Genomic DNA, 17,895 nt, shown 5'->3' with positions numbered 1-17,895 from the left:
GCTCAGAAAATGATTTTAAAGTTCTCTAACAAAGCAACCAAATTCTGCTCAAATTAAAAAGTTATCTCCCTTTTTTTTTAATGCATTTCAATGCTTTCAATGTAATTTATTTCTCTATTATTATTACATTTAATCCAAAACCAACATTCAACTTTGAGGAAGGATGCATTTGTGATATGAAATGGATGAAAAGTTTTTGAAAACAAAAATTGTTACGTGCCACCCACTGCCTGGTTTTTGCAGAGACATCTTCTAAATCTTTATGACTTAACTAACAGTTTAAATAATCTCAGACTTTCAGTATTTTTTCATGTTTTGTGGTACAAGGGCCAAGAATGGAATATTAATGAATCAATATTGTACAATTGGTCAAGTTATTACCTGTATGAGAGTTATTAGAATATTTTCACATGTCTTCCTGGGGTTTGTTTTTATAATGTCTTTAGATCTGGCTAAAACACGATATCTCTGGAAAAACTCACTGTATGTCCACCTGTAAATAAATTTTAAAAATGTAATTAATTTAATATAATGGTATATTAGTCATTCAGGAGGTAGACCAAGAGTAAAGGACACAAATCATTGGAACGTTTGTATTCGGAATTTTGCATCAATCTCATGTAAGCATCGAAGTAACTTGGACTGATTTCATTCTGTTTCAAATGAAAGCTTGATAGACTTCAGTGAAATTTAATACAAAACAAACACATCAGTGATTTCAAGAGTTATTTCCCTTACCCTAGGTCTACATCCTTAAAGTAGCTTCTAATATAAGCATCGACTACTAACAATGTTTGATGCTCTAGCACCTACTGGATTAATGCCACTGCTGGAAGACTAAAGGTCACCAAAGGTATTCACCAACCCAGTAGTCAGACATTTTGTCAAAGTTTGCAGTATTACAAATTTAAAAATACATAAAACACTATGCTTCTTTCCTTGTACTGTATATGGTAAAACCTCTTGGTGATGGCTTTGGTTTTCTATTTCTATACTATTGATTTTCAGTTCTTCTCACAAATTATATCTTCCTCTGCATTGGATTCTAATGCAGCTGATGAGAGATTACTCCATGAAATATGTGTACAGCATATGGAAATTTGCAATACTGATATGACAGGTACTTTTGTATTCAAACTATTCACCTTCAGCTTTTTAAGTGTTTTTATTTTGTTTTTGTGTGTTGCTTGTTATGTTCAAAATGTTATATATTTTAATCTTCTTGTTTTGTGGGCCACTAATTACTACAGAGGTCAATTTCACAAAAAATCGTAAGTGTAAATATTTGCTATGAGCAATGACATAATAAATTATAACTTATTTCACACAACTGTTTTGTGAAATTGTTCTCAGGAAATTGTCGTAAGTATATCACTTTATACCATATATCTAGTCAATATCAGATTGTGTGTTACACTATATACTCAGTGGAGTAATAAAGATCTCAAGCACTAATAATTTACAAATTATAGTATGTTTGAGACTTTAAGGCATGACTAGACTTTAGTAGACTGACCGTGAAGGGTATCCCGCAGCACTAATCCTGATGGTCTCCAGAACTCCACAGGCACGTAACTGCTCAACTGCTCTCTTGGGATCAAATCTGCAAGAAATACAATGCAATAGCTGACATAAATTCAGAAAACTTTCAAATAAAAATGTTACTGTGTGGAGAGAAAGAGAGAGAAGTAGATGAGGATGAGTTGACAAGTGGGTATTCCCGTGATCATATAGGAGATTTAAGTCAAACAAATCTGGCAAAACATAACTGAGGAGCTAACTGATTGTGGTTTAACATTGACTGATCAAACAGATCCTGCTTTGTAGAAGATTGACAGGCTTAACTGGTTCTTTACTGTGTTAGCTCACAAAAGCAATAACAACCCACAAGTAGAAATGCACACAACTGGGATACACTATCTGACTCCAAGGCAACAAGTTGTCACTCTAACCCCCTTAAATATCCAGAGACAACTGAGGAAGTTATGAACAGATGGAAAGAGAGCAACTCCCCCAAGCTATGAATTGCACATTTGTATATGTGAGTGTCTTTTGACAGTGTTTTTCATAAGTTCAAGTTTATGATTCTAATATCTTACTCAAAAGCCTCTTTAACATCGTTAGGCTTGATACATCTGATGTAGTGAGGTGTTGTGGCATTCAGTGTATCCATCAATTTGAACAGTGAATCTCTGAACTATAAATAAACAGAAATGAAACTTTATCTCTCTTAACAAATGATTTTGGGACTAGTATCAATGATTAAGAATTTAAATCTAATATGTATATAATGAAGTTTGATTTGTAATAAGCCTTCTGATTGGTTGATGCTATTTGGGCAATGAAGTTTATTTTGTATAAAACAAACTATTACATTTTTGTAATGTTCTTTATTTACTGTTGGTTGGTTCTCAACTAAGGATCAGTTCTAATTTGCATTAAAACTGACCAGAAATTAAAACACTGGGTTGCTTAAAATTCTGACAAAGATATGATAGCATAACAAAGTTGTGGACAATTTATGCTTGTTTTCATAAAGGATAAACTGCCCTAAAATTTGTTATATCACATGACTTGGTAAAAAGTGAAAACAAGTCATAAATGATTTATTTGTTTATCAAAATAAGTTTTTGCATAAGATACATATCATTTTCTTTACATGAGTACCTTTTCCCTCTTAATAGGTAATTTGAATTTTATTCATTCCAAACATATTTTGATGAATCAAAATTGAACATAATATCGATTTCAAGATCAAATGTACACTGAAATGTGCCAAGTGATTATTTTATTTATCGATATATGAAAAAAGAAGGTTCACATTATTTTTGCCATAAAAAAAAAAAAAACAAATCTCACAAATGCCTGTAAAAAGAGATCCTGGTAATATTTTATCACACATATACTCCTATGATATATAGTGTACATAGACAAATGTGTCAAACATGAGAAACACATGCAACGTAGTTATCATATGAACAAAGTGTTATCAGGTATTTTCCTGTTAATTGCATATTTTTTTTCAGACAAATAGGTTATGCGATTAACAGACATTAACTGTATTAGCAAGTCAATATTTACAAATGAGAATCATATGATTATCATATGTTAATTATGATACACAGGCAAAATTATTTCACGTGATTTTCACACAAATTTTACATGATTTCCAGCTGAATTGAGCAAATAGACTAAGTGACAGAGTTCACGCGAAATTCGGGTGAATGGAGCCTTCATGTGAAATTCACACGAAATGTTCACATGAAATTCATGTTTAGTGAATTTCACATGAAAATCATGTTGATTTCATGTGAATTTCACTTGAATTTCATGTGAAAAATATTTGCCTGTGTATGATTTGAGCAACACATGATAATCATGTATGACACTTTTGGCTGTGTAGATGTTTACATGTGTATCAATATGTCTAATTAAGGATTAACCTGATTGCTAGCAACACAAAAAATAACATCAAGTACCAACAAATAAAACCAAACTTTACTTTTAAGACACACTGTAAAACACATGTGAAACCTTTATTCTAAGTCACACTGTAAAGCACATATGTAATCTTTATTTCTAAGTCACTTTAAAACACATGTAACCTTTAATTCTAAATCACACTGTAAAACACATATAACCTTCACTTGTAAGTCTCACTGTAAAACACATGTGTAATCTTCAATTCTAAGTCACACTGTAAAACACATGTGTAATCTCCTTGGTACAAAAAAGATCAAGCCTTTAAAGCCATACAAGTAGCAAACATGAAGCTTTGGACAGATTTAATATTACAAATGCAGTAAGCTCAAACTGGTTGAGGCAAATAAAAAGGAAGCCTTTCTTAATTTTTATATTTCTAACACATTGTTTAGGATTCTTGTAAAAATTGTCATTTTTTTATACCCACTACTTTGAAAGTACTATAGTTTGTAGAGTACCAATTTTCGTGGTTTTTGTTGGTAGGCTTAATCACAAAATTTGGTTCCCAACGAAAACAAAATTTCCATTGATGTACATACTGGAAACCTCAATACCACGAATACAAGAGTCATCAAACTTGTGTTTCTTCTCTAATCCATGAAAATTGATATCCACAAATAAAAGTACTTTCAGAGTAATTGATCAAAATGGAATAAAAGAATTCAATAATATACAGAATTTTGACAAAATACTACAAAGAAAAAAAAAAGTTACAAATCTTGATCAATAGTAGGATTTGTAAGAGTTCATTTTAAAATTCATGATGATTTTACACTGTCAACAAAGTGGAAAAAATGGCAAAATTGATAGTAAATATACAGTAAAAAAAAAAAGAATCATAACAGTATAATCTGGATTTGAAATTGCAAAATTCCACTAAAAATGGGGAAAAAATCATGCCTGGCCTTTACAAGAATTTCTTAGGAAGTTCATGTTAAAGGGAATTTCACATGAAAATCAAGTTAACTTCATTAATGAAGTTAATGAGAATTTCATTCAAAGCACAACTTCACTTAAACAATAATTGCTCCTGTAGCCTAAATAGTAATTACAAAATTGCCAGGAGCACAGATAGAGGAAAACAAATTGTAAGGAAGAAAAAGAAAAGTTTGGTTTTGTTCTTTTTTGTTCACACAACACAACCATGCAGTTATATTTTGTTAACAGAAAACAATATATTATTAGATAAAGCTTTTCTTCTGTCATACTGTTAACTTTAGTAGTAATGAAGTACTGTCAACGCAGTAATTTTCGCAGTGCTCTAATTTTTGCTATTTTCAATGTGGACTAAAAGGATCGAAAAAATAGTATCCATGAAATTGACTTTTAACAATATGTAACACTTTCCATTTTCTAAACCATGCAAATTGATACCTGTGAATATGTTCACTGTATAGAACCCGCGAAAATTGCTACATTTACAGTAATAGTTTTCATGTCTCTGTTTCTTTGTTTGTTACAAAGTCGTTGAAGTAAAGTTACTTCAAATTTCATTCCAGGGTTTAAATCAACTTTCAAGATAAGAATGTCTTGAATCCAGTTTCATAAAATATCTCAAATTGAAATTTTTCTCAATTCCTTGAATTTTCCTAATTTCAAGCTAGCCGATTGGTTAAATCTTAAGATGAGGAAGGATTTGAGAACTCCTCAATTTGAGATTAATGTATCCCAGGACAGACTGTTCCAAATTATAAATCAAAGGTACACTTAAAGGGGTCAAAACCCCACAATAAAGTGTCAAATAAAATAACAAAGGTCGTAAGTCACAAATTGAGTCTGACCTCGACTACCACTAATCTGAACCATTGTCTAGACAGAACCATGAAAACTATTCTCCATAATAAGTGTACTTCTACATTTTTCAACATTTCAAAGATTTAGGGTGTAATTCAATCTACTAAAAAAATTAAATATGATGACAAAGTGAAAATTAGGTATTCAGATATTTTAAGTTAGCTCCAAAACATTCTCGCTATTCTTTCTAATAATAGAAATTTATAATTCATGTAGAATTAAAGTTGTCATTAGTAAAATATTGGAATCATGCAGACTGAAAAGAACTTCTGAATAAATCAAAAAAAATTTCTACAGTTTTAACTAAAAACAAAACAGTTCTGAAATGAGGAAGTAAAATACCGTTTTCTCCCTGAAAATGACAGAAGATATAAATAATTAGTTATAAAACCCTCTACACCACTCAAAGCTTTGTTACTATGGTTACCTGATCTCCTACTGTTGCCTTGGCTCCTTGCTATAGCAACCAAAATATCAACACAAGTTTACAATATAAATAAATTGAAGAACAATACCTTAACCCCAAAACAAACCATTTAAGCCACAATAAAAAGAAAAGAACCTCCATCAAAAATACATGACAAAAATGCATTCATTACAATAATAATCGTCAATTGTTTAGTAATATGAAAAAATCAAAAACACTCTTTTTTCTAAAATGTGATAAAATGAAATCTAACATTGATAACATTTACATGTAACTGCCGAGTATTTTAAAACTTAGGATATTTAACCACAAATCTAAACAACAGACGAACATTGTACATTGTTAACACAACCCATCCAACCTATACTAAACACACAACACTCATCCATGTGTCTAACTAATCCTTAATCCCATATTAAAGACCCTCCCTTTATGATATATGTGATCCTCTTTTTTTTTTACCTGTGATCCAACAGTTTTCTTCATATTTTTACCCCCTTTAGGATTAGATCTCAGTGGTTGTGTAGGATGGGACCCTGCTCTCTGTTTCTTCTCGTTAGGATCTGGTTTTTCTTCGAACAGCTCTGCTACCAACTCATACTACAAAGATATAACAAACAGCTTTGTTACCAATTCATACTACAAATATACAACAAACCGCTCTGTTACCAATTCATACATTGTCATTCTTTGTGTCAAATTTAAAGATACATTTCATGGAGACCAATAATTTGCTGCTTCTGTTGCAGCATAATCTATCAGTGTTATGGTAAGAAGTGGATTTAAATACCATGTAAATTAAATTTGCAAAAGGATTTTTAGCAGAATTGGTTTGTTAGTGGGCTGTCAATGATTGGGTCTTGGGTCCAATTCTTGTTGGTGGAAGGTTCAACTTTAAACTTTTGCAATGAATTGCCGATAGAAATATAGCTTTCTCACTTACAATTCTATACTGTAAGCAAGTTTTACATCAATCACTTTTGAACTCATTTCCAACACGACAATATCAAAGTACTTTACCTCACTGGCCCTGAGTATGTTAATATGATCATCCAATACTGTGTCACGGTTTTTCTCCAAGAATCCATCGGCTTGGTATGTTACTTTGTCAGCAAAATGATGAATAATAAAGGCCATATTGGACATCCTTGGCTTATCAAAATGTTTGGCTTTATTATAATGTTTATCATATAACTTTTGACACCAATTCTTGTCTGATCCCTTGGGTAACTGTAAAAACACAATAATATGATATTAATTACTTATAAGTGTGGTGCAGTAGATTTTGTATCTGCAGAGCTGCCAACCCAAAGTCATAAAAAAGTAGTTAGGCTGGGATCTGCTGTAGATTTTTTTTAGGGGCAAACATTTTTGCTTTATAAACAGACATGATTTTATGAGGTCCACAAGTCCACAAACAAAGGGGAAATAGGCAAAATCAGAAGTAAATATACAGTAAAAAAAGAATCTTAATGGTAAAATCCAGATTCGAATTAGAGGAAATCCGCTAAAAAGGAGAAAAAAACCTTGTCTGTATAAAGTGATTGAAATCCATAAGGTTCATTTGGGTAGTGTAAATTTCATTTCTGGCAAACACTGAAAAGACCTCAGAGTGGATTTTACTAATTTTAAAACCAAAGATGGTCATCATTTCTACTTTTTGTTACTTTATAATAATTCACATTTTATGAATATGATCAGTAAAATCCTGGAGTTTGTGATTTATAACATTGGCACTATGTACAATTCATAAAGTGTAATTTGTAGCAAAAATTCCTAAAAACAACAGAGAATCTATAGGGGTAAACACATCTGCTGCTGTGACATTACAACACAGGTCATTATGCGACCTTGAATCATGATAGCAGCACAGGTTACTGTGTGCCCTTGAATCAGGATAGCAGCACAGGTCATTGTGACCTTACCTTACATTCCTCATCCAATAAATCCAGTATACCAAGTTTACTCTCAATCAGATCAATACATGGTTGGTTGTCATAGAAATCAATAAATGACCACTCAATTGCTTCCTTCACATATTCTTCTTGTTCAAGTTTAAATACATGCTGAAAATACAAACAAGCCTTGGATGTACCTAAATCTTACGCTTTCACGAGTTACATAATTATTATTATTTTTCATAGGGAGTGATTTAATAGGCAGATGACAAACAGAATCTTTCACTGATGTCTCCCTGCCTTCATCTGCCTGTATCAAACTTACAAAATGCATAATTTACACAGATATCACTTCATTATCCCCTCCTGACAGGTGTTTACAAGGACTAAAGTCTCTTGTTTTTGGCGGCAGCCTTCTAATATTTAATAAAATATTTAGCAATCTGCAGCTAACCTTCTGGAGCAGGAGATTTTGCCACACTCATAAATTTCTACTGTTTTATTTGAATGTATCACTGAATACCTTAACAGATTAACTCAATTCTTGTTAGAACAAATACATCTCAAACCTATGAAAAAGACACCTATTATCATTGTAATATAGGGAAACATTGTGTTTCATCATTCAAGGGAGATTTAAATGAGAAATTGTCACAGTGAAATTGGATTTTAGTTACAAATTGAAATTTTTTTTAAGCTGTAGTTGACAAATTAAAACTGAAAATACTTGATTGGTACTTGATGAGACCTTTCAGCTTTATGACTTTATTTAAAAGTTTCATTGTCCATGTAAAAAATGAGGCAAATCAAATGATATGGGAGACACAACATAATTTTCCCTCTGAATTTTGGGTTCAAATATAATGTTATATTATACAATAGATAAGTTTTTTTTAAATCTACATTGGATGGCTCAAAAAGTTCCCTAACAAAGCAACCAAATTTTTCACCAAAATAAAGAGTTATCTCCCTTTTTCAATGAATTTCAAAGCTTTCTATGTAATTCATATCTCTAAAATCGTTGCATTTAAACAAAACCCAACATTCAACTTGAGAATGGAGCCATTTGTGATATGAAATGGATTCAATTTTTTTAAAACAAAATTTGTCATATGACATCCACTCCTGGATTTTTTTGCATGGACACCTCTTTATTGTATGTTGTTTTATGTTTATAAGCAGATATTTCATGCACTACTTTGTAGTTATTATAATACTTACCATGTTAAAAATTTGCTGTAGTTTTTCATTTGCATAGTTGATACAAAACTGCTCAAAGCTGTTCACTTCAAATGTTTCAAACCTGAAATAAAATAAAAAAACATGTAATACATGGAAATACATGTAATCTGTTGGTAAACATAGCTTTACAAAAAAATCACAGAAATTTTTGCTAATGTAATTTTTATCATTGACCAAAAATAGGATATTCATTTAAGAAGAGCAACGGAAATAGAATTACTATACATGTACAAGTAATATGCTGTACCAATGTGTTGTCTTAATTTGTGAAAATCTTGGATTTATGGTATTCTGAACTCATTTCAAAATAAATCTACACAATAATTTACTGAATAGATGTATATGCTAGTAGTACTGAGTTAGTAGTTAAAGAAGCACTCGAGATAAAAGTCATGCAAAATGTGATTTATAGTTGGAAAGCCAACATATTTTTATTTTGAATATTTTGTTTACAATGTTATAGTAAACAGAAATAACATGTGGCTTATATATAATCCTTGTTCTTGGGAGATAACGCAAATTATATAGAATGTACTGTAGAATTCAAAATTAAGGGAGATAAATGACAATAAAATACAATACCATTGGATTTTATTGTCATTTATCTCCTAAGAGCAGACATTTTGGAATGAATAATCATACATTCATCACATAGACCTAAAATGCAACTTAATTAAAAAAAATAAAAATGTGTAATCTTTTTTGGGTGCATCACATAATACAGAATTTGCACGATTCTTACCAAGACTACTACTTAACTGTTCATTCTGGAGTTTCACACTGGACTTCTTCTGAAAGGAGTTTTATCATGTGATAGTGTGTATTTATCTTCTGCCTTAACTAGACATAGGAGGAAAGTTGATCACTTTTTTGCACTACCTACCCATAGATATCCAGTACTCCAATAAACCTACTACTTACCCATAGATATCCAGTACTCCAATAAACCTATGTTGTTTTATTGTACTGTGTAATGAGAGGTTGACTTTCTCTACAATCCATTCAAACATCTTGGCATAAATGTGCTTAGCCAAGGCATCCTGGGCATTACTGGCCTGTAATAACATAAACTTAAGTTAAAAACAATGATCATGTTATGTAAGATGCATATATAACTTTTGGTACAAAGGTTCAGAAAGTATTCTTTGCAGCTTATGAAAGGAGCAGGGTAAAACAAGAAATCTCGACACATCCCGTCTTTCGTCATGATATAAGGAAAATTCATGTTTTTGCTGGTAAACAGGAAGAAGATTTCACATAAATATAAAAAATACATCCCACTTATAGGAAGCATAGTACCTTTCAGCAAAACCTGTGTATAATAGTAGAAAAGAAAAAAGTAATGAAAATTTTGTAGTCATATGGGTAAACCTGTTCAGCAGTGATATGTTTAGTGATTACTTCACCAACAGTAGTGTATTTACCTGTTCAGCAGAAAGTAGTTTTGTGATTATTTCACCAACAGAAGTGTACTTACCTGTTCAGCAGTAAGTGGTTTTGTAATTACTTCACCACAGTAGTGTATTTATCTGTTCAGCAGAAAGTAGTTTTGTGATTACTTCACCAACAGTAGTGTATTTACCTGTTCAGCAGTAAGTGGTTTTGTGATTACTTCACCAACAGTAGTGTATTAACCTGTTCAGCAGTGATATGTTTAGTGATTACTTCACCAACAGTAGTGTATTTACCTGTTCAGCAGTGATATGTTAAGTGATTACTTAACCAACAGTAGTGTATTTACCTGTTCAGCAGGGATATGTTTTATAATTACTTCACCACCCACAGTAGTGTATTTACCTGTTCAGCAGTAAGTGCATTTGTGATTACTTCACCAACTGTAGTGTTTTTAACCTGTTCAGCAGTAAGTGGATTTGTGATTACTTCACCAACAGTATTGTATTTACCTGTTCAGCAATAAGTGGTTTTGTAATTACTTCACCACAGTAGTGTATTTATCTGTTCAGTAGAAAGTAGTTTTGTGATTACTTCACCACCCACAGTAGTGTTTCTACTTGTTCAGCAGTAAGTGGTTTTGTGATTACTTCACCAACAGTAGTGTATTTTACTTGTTCAGCTGTAAGTAGTTTTGTGGTTACTTCACCAACAGTATTGTATTTACCTGTTCAGCAGTAAGTGGTTTTGTGATTACTTCACCAACAGTAGTGTATTTTCTATTACAAAGCCACATTCTCATCTGAGATTCCTCTATCCCTAGTAACTGACACATCAAACTTAAATGTTTGTCTTTAGCCTGTAATAAATAAGATACAAATAACTTATGATCTGTTCAACTACAAAAACAGCAATGCTCATGGTCACCTACCTGCCTAAATCTATTTTCTGTAAAGATGACAATGACCTCTGCCCTTTTACCAAAGCCTATCAAGCTTCAAACGGAATGAAATCAGTCCAAGTCACTTTGATGCTTACAAATGATTGAGATAAAGAGCCTGGACTCCAACGTTTCAATGATTTGTAAGAATTGTGTCCCTTACGTAAGGTCTACCTCCTTAAGCTTAACCACAATATTTCCTTTCAAAACTAAATGAGGAGACAAAAGTTATTTTAAAAAACCTAATCTCAACCTTTTTTATTATTATATACAGGATAAGAACAGTTTTGAAGTAATAACATAAAATATCACAGTGAGACCAATACAGGCAGATGTGATGGTCTTTTGAGATTTCAAAACTGGTATTTTTCAGTTAACAGGGAATATCAAGGTCATTTGTCGTAACGATATAATTGGAAATTGCTGACAGCAACAGCATGAAATACGAAACATTAGTCAGAAAGAATAATGGAAAAGCAACGATGGGTTAACATGTCGATAATTAACAGCAAACATTTATATCATTATTATTGATCACCAATGTCAGCTAATTTAACTTCATAACTTAATCATTTATAAAAAAAACCTGGCTCTGTCCAACTGCATTTATATCAACATGTAACTTACAGGTATTTCTGATGTTTCTCCTTCTGCATCTTTGATTCTGACATTACCAAAGTGTAGAATGGCTGCCATGATCTGAAACACCATCATCTGGTCTTTACTGTTAATCCCTGTAATGTATATAATGTCAGCTGTCAAGTTAGTGTTCCTTACAGACAGGTAGGGTACAGACACTATGCCCCTGCCCTTTTCTGTCATTTTTCTCAAAATGATGCTTCCAAAATGTGCCTTCAAATTTGCCTCTAATGTGATAGATTGTCCTTTTTTACCTGGATTGCCTGTCCTTTTCAAAAGCTGCAGGGAACAAAAAAAGTTTATCCCAACCCTCCCCTCTTTGAAAAAAATAAATTGTCACAAGTGTTAATTTTTCTAAACAGAGCCAAGGTTGTTACAAGTGACCCTGTACTTTACCAGTAACTGAAGTAATCTGCAAAGCATTTACAGATGAGATGTGCCCTTTATCCCTTGTACACTGAATATTTTCTAGGTTGTGAATAAAAGTACATTCTAAAAAACCTGTGTACAGTCATGCAGCAATAGGCAGTGTTTTAGGATATTTTAGGAAAAAAAATTAGGTTTGCTTCCAATATCGCCATGTAAAGATAAAATTTTCTTTTATGTTAAAGTTGTGAAAGAACATTGGTACAAGAGAGACATTAGGACCATCAACTTCATGCATTAGGATGGAGTGTTCATTCTAAAGTTTAACAGTTGGTGGGGGGGGGGGTCAAGGACCCATTTGGTAGCAAATTTAGGGGTAATTAAAAAAAAAAAAAACAGGGGGTCATAAAAATTTGTATAAGTAGATTACATCTTGTATTGAACTACTATGTGAATGTTACCTTTTAGCTTTATTGCACATATTCAATTAAAACTTTCCAGGTACTACTTGGGCGCATATGGTACAAGGTTTAAGTGCCGTTAGATGGTAAATTTGCATCAATGGCACAATGGTGCAGCCTGGAATGAACACTGAGGATGTATGGCAATACACTCCTGTATCTACTATTGCACAATCTATTCGAACTTACCCAGCAGTGTAAGTGCGTCTCTAGTTTCACCAAAATCTTCAGCATCATCCACACCATTAATGATTGGTTCACCACCATGGGCAGTGAAATAAAATTCTTCAGCTGTCACTAAAATGTAAAAAAGAACTACTTTAAGCACACTTACAGGGCAAAATATTGTTATTAAGGAAACAATATCTAATACAGGTACATCTATATCTAATATACTTAATGCCACATATTGTCAATATATAAAGCACACTCATCTATATCTTATTAACTTAATAAGGTCCATTAAGGGGTTTATGTTGAAGCTGCCCTGACTAAATATCAGAGGTCACCTTACCCCATTTTTTAATTTCAAATGATCTTTTTTGGAAAGGGGAAGTCCCAATAAAAAGATAACCCATGGCAGAGTGATGAACATGGACTGAATTTACATGTATTTGGCACATGATCTCATCTTCCAATAGTATTTAAGAGGTTATAGTTCATATTATACTGAAAACAGTACATGTATGTCATAGGCAATGTTAACAAATCATTGACAACTAACAGGTGATCAATGCTTTGGTAATGTTACCATGAAAGCTGTGTGATATGATTTCAGTATTTTCCTTGCATTTAAAATGTGAAGTATTTTTCACTTATCCCTATTAAAACTATGGGGTTTTTGAAATTGTGGAAGAAATTACAGATTTTCACTGACTTGTGTAAGAAGCTATTATATTTATGTTTGGAAACTTATAACAAAATGAATGCAAATTCACTTACAACATTTGGCCTATTGATACAAAGTTTCATACCAAATTTATAATCAATCTATCTATTGGAAGTCGAGATAATAATGATGAAATTCAGATGGACATTAAGGACCCCTGAGAGTACCAGACAGAGAAATCTTAAGACTCCAAAGGGAAAGATTTCAAGTTCTCTTCTCATTACTCTAGTCTTACAATTTCTAGCCGTGTTAGATTCTTATCCTCATCTTAAAAATTAATTGTGTGATAAGTACACCAATTCAGAATGACCTGCTTTGCCAAAATCCTTAACTTAATTTACAAGATGTCATAAGACCTTTTATTGTGATGTCATAAACATTCTATGTTTTATATCACCTGTTGGCGAGATAAGGAAATCTCACATGGCTAAAAATGGAATATCCTTGTCTCTTTAGTAGGAAAAGGTGATTCTGATATACCACTCACTCAATGAGTGGCGGTATAAAAAAACAAACAATTAGTCCACTCAATCTAACTGCATCTTTTTAAAAGCATTCTTCACTATATATTTCAGAACACTTACACAGTTGGAATTTCTTTAGTTCAGGTAGATCACTGGATGCACATAACTGGTAAAATATATGATAGTTTCTTTCTTCTGTTGCCTGATACACAACTCTGAAATATAGAGAGTAAAATATATGAAAGTTTCTCTCTTCTGTTGCCTGATAAACAACTCTGAAATATAGAGAGTAAAAATTTGATAGTTTCTCTCTTCTATTGCCTGATACACAACTCTGAAGTTTCTAAACCAGAAACATACAAGTTACGTTATTTATTTTGCTATTTCCCCCTATTTTTTCTAATTTTTATTTCATTAAATGTTTCCATTGAATATTATAACACTGAACAAGGCCATCAGCAGTAACGTTGCAATAAAGGCTGTTATATTTGGTATATTTTTGTGCAGTCTACTGGAGGTTATTTAATTGTATAGAATGGAAACCATTCGACTTGGTAGATATATTTATCCTCTTGCAAATATAAAATGATTGTAACTATATTTGCGAATTAAATCCCATACTATGTACATTGTATATTTTTAGGCTAATTTGTGTAGATAATTGAAATGGTGACTGTGCCAGAATAATATCAGTATATACTTTCTTGTATTTCAATACATAAGTTCTCATGTGAGCACCAATAATTAACATGAACAAACCTGGACTTCTCCAATAGATAAGTTCTCATATGAGCACCAATAATTTCATTTTTCTTGTTGAATGAAAGTTCGATGTATTTTCCAAATCTACTGCTGTTGTCATTTCTAGTGGTTTTAGCATTACCAATCGCCTGTAATATGATAAAAAATAACATGAAATAATAAACAAAAAAAAATAAAACAATGACTATCAAGATAAAATTTCAGCAGTTGAGACATCTGAGATTTCCTAGTCTTGCATTTTCTGGTGATGTTTGATTATTTTTAAAAATCAATTTTGTACTTAGTGTAGCAATACAAAATGCCCTGCTTGCTGAAATTCAATTTTATTGAAAAGAAGTCATAAAATATTTTATTGTGACTTAAAAAGTGACTTCTTTTATTTGAACCATTGGTCAGAAAATGAATCCTTGTCTCAAAAATGAAAGAAAATTGTATGTCTGTCCATCAGCAAAATTATTTCATACTCTCAAATCAAAAGCTAATTAACTTGATTTTTTTTTATCTGTAACATCATTAATGATTTATAAATGGACAAACTACATTCTGTATAAAGGAGAATAGAGGTAGACCTTATGGTAAGGGACACAACTCTTTAGAAATCATTGGAATATTTGCATTCAGCATTTTACATGTAAGCATCAAAGTAACTTGGATTGATTTTATTCTGTTTCAAATGAAAGCTTGACATTCTTTAGTGAAACTGAATATGATACAAACATAACACTGATTTCAAGAGTAATGTCCCTTATCCTAGGTCTACTTCCTAAAAAGAGCAGTCATAATGTCCTTCTCGCCTTTCAATTATCTATTTATAGAAACACCATCCTTGACCTTTGACTAAGCTAAACTCAAATCAATATGTTATGCTTCCATCTGTAAAAATTCATTCAAATCTACCAATCTGTACACAACATGGACAGATGGATTGAAAAAAGGAAAGCTTAGATCTATAGTGCTTTATCTTCATAAAAGAACAAAGTTTCAATTTTAAATTTGTATGTCTCCAGAACCATACGGTTCATAGCCAATTTACCTCCATTATGGGGTTAGAAGCTAGGACTTTCTTCTCCACCTGAGTTTCTGCCTGAGACCCACCAACCATAGCAAAGTATCTCATAGCATACTTGGCTGATACAGTTTTCCCTGCTCCTGACTCACCACTCACAATAATACTCTGGTTCTGTTCAAATCTACAAAATAAAGTAGTTTACTCACAATATAATTACAACACAGAGACATTAAGAAACATTTTAGAGAAGGAAATGCTGCCAAATTAGCTTCAGGAAGGAAACATTGTTTTTTGTCTTATCTCTAATTCATGATTTATACATGAATGTAATATTTTTTAATCACTGAGTAGTTATAAATTATTACAACTTACTATTTCAACTGGATTTAAATTATTTCTCAAAAGTTGGCTTCAAAAGTATTAGCACACGGTTGAAGGTCTATTGTACCAATTTTCATGGTTTTCATCGTTAAGCCAAACAAAGAAATTTGATTCCCAACAAAAAAGAGATTTTCATTGATGTGTATACTGAAAACCTCAAAACCATGAATTTCAAGAACCCACAAACTTGTGTTTCTTCCCTTATCCATGAAAACTGGTATCCATGAATTGAAGTACTTTTACAGTATTAAAAATCTGAATTCTAACACCATAACAAATATAACAAGATTAGTTTTCTTTCTTTGAACTATTCCACAACAGCATGAACAGTAAAGAGGTACTGTGAAAGTACTTATATTGGTGGGTATCAATTATCATGGTTTAGGGGAAAAGCACAAGTTTGTGGATTCTTGAATTCTTATCCACGAAATCCACGAAAAGTGGTACCCTCAAACAATAGTACTTTCACACTATATATGATCAGTTTAATACTTGTATTAGCATAAGATTAAAGACCTAGCCATTTTCTTGTAAGCCTCCTCTGCCACAGCAAATATATGTGGATCCATGGCTCCCATATCTTGGCCACTGTAGGCTTGTATAATTTCATTTCCGTAGATAGGTAGATCAGCGTAGGGGTTTATAGCCACTAATACAATACCTAAAAGTAGAAATTATAAACATTGTCACAGATAAGTTCTGTCATAGGCTAAAAAGAAAATGTGCTAGGTTCTCAGGCCCCGCTGCATCCCTAAAAATCCTCCTGCATCTGCAATTTTTATTACAGTAAAATCTGTTTCATATCCATTGTGGAAATTTTCATATCCAGTCCAGTGTCAAATTTTCATTAATTAACAGATTCGTCTGCACGCTTGACAAAAAGGTAAAAAATATGATGTGAATGAATGAGGCTGTTATTTAACATTCATCATTAAAAACGAAAGAATGTCTCATGGCGATGGCTCTTATTTCTTGGCACATCTAATATTCCAGAAAATTTTTAATGCCATGGAGTATTTATTTTAACTTCTCAACTTCCTGTACATTTACAGAATTGTTTAATTTGATGAAATTTCTCGAAATAAAAAAGAAAACTTGCTTCTGATCCAAAAAAAAAAAAGAATATACACATTTTTTTTTATATGGCCAGTGATTTAACACTTCTTGTCTTCTGTTTGGTCAAGGTCTAAAGTTTCTTTTAATACTTTTTTTATTTCATTTTGAAGCCATCTTATACAGTGTAGGAAGGAGCTTAGAATTTACTCTTCAGTAGCAAAACTTCAAATAGAGAATTTTTTGCAAAACATAAAACTTTCTGTGTAAACAGTTAGGACCCAACATTTTTTTTTTTGATAAACATAACTGCTGGGCCCTGCAAAGCCATCAAATCAGTATTATCACCTTTTTGTCAAAGATTCCTTTTATTTTTATATCTGATTATTGGTTGATAGCTTTTCTCACTTAAGCAAATTAAACAAAAATAAATCTCCTCAAAAAACTGTTTCCTGAATTAGTTTGTATGTATACATACCACAATATGTGTATATAATGTTCTGTTCCATAAACCTGACCTGCAGATTGTACAGAACTGAAAAGAAAAACAAACATATCTACATTTTTGGAGGTAAACAAAAAAAACAACAAAAAAAACAACAGAAATTTGAAAAATCAGAAGTAAATAAACAATGAAAAACGAATCATAGCACTAAAATGCACATTTGAAAAAGATGAAAAAAAATCAATTCTGA

The 17,895-nt window shown here is 31.9% G+C and overlaps 1 protein-coding gene across 10 annotated transcripts in view; it reads right to left on the bottom strand.

Annotated features, from left to right (window-relative positions):
* LOC148596625 (unconventional myosin-Va-like) overlaps nucleotides 1–17,895 on the bottom strand; it is a 75,450-nt gene that overhangs the window by 47,353 nt on the left and 10,202 nt on the right. For 9 of the 10 annotated variants that reach the window (XM_088564009.1, XM_088564010.1, XM_088564011.1 and 6 more), the window contains exons 4-20: nucleotides 17,679–17,735; nucleotides 16,664–16,808; nucleotides 15,791–15,947; nucleotides 14,755–14,885; nucleotides 14,116–14,210; nucleotides 12,832–12,939; nucleotides 11,804–11,910; nucleotides 10,964–11,095; nucleotides 9,766–9,899; nucleotides 8,824–8,905; nucleotides 7,630–7,770; nucleotides 6,725–6,934; nucleotides 6,167–6,304; nucleotides 5,705–5,734; nucleotides 2,100–2,197; nucleotides 1,517–1,603; nucleotides 382–493 (exon numbers count right to left, since the gene is read on the bottom strand). In XM_088564009.1, coding sequence (XP_088420135.1) covers nucleotides 382–493; nucleotides 1,517–1,603; nucleotides 2,100–2,197; nucleotides 5,705–5,734; nucleotides 6,167–6,304; nucleotides 6,725–6,934; nucleotides 7,630–7,770; nucleotides 8,824–8,905; nucleotides 9,766–9,899; nucleotides 10,964–11,095; nucleotides 11,804–11,910; nucleotides 12,832–12,939; nucleotides 14,116–14,210; nucleotides 14,755–14,885; nucleotides 15,791–15,947; nucleotides 16,664–16,808; nucleotides 17,679–17,735 — 1,964 coding nt within the window. The remainder of the gene's footprint in view (nucleotides 1–381; nucleotides 494–1,516; nucleotides 1,604–2,099; nucleotides 2,198–5,704; nucleotides 5,735–6,166; nucleotides 6,305–6,724; nucleotides 6,935–7,629; nucleotides 7,771–8,823; nucleotides 8,906–9,765; nucleotides 9,900–10,963; nucleotides 11,096–11,803; nucleotides 11,911–12,831; nucleotides 12,940–14,115; nucleotides 14,211–14,754; nucleotides 14,886–15,790; nucleotides 15,948–16,663; nucleotides 16,809–17,678; nucleotides 17,736–17,895) is intronic. The other variant, XM_088564006.1, reaches the window with a different exon arrangement.

The sequence above is a fragment of the Perna viridis genome, chromosome 15, assembly GCF_037379345.1.
Source record: "Perna viridis isolate PV_CMFRI_1.1 ecotype Kerala chromosome 15, ASM3737934v1, whole genome shotgun sequence".
Classification (NCBI taxonomy): Eukaryota; Metazoa; Mollusca; class Bivalvia; order Mytilida; family Mytilidae; genus Perna; species Perna viridis.
This window is presented reverse-complemented; position numbering and strand designations above follow the sequence as displayed.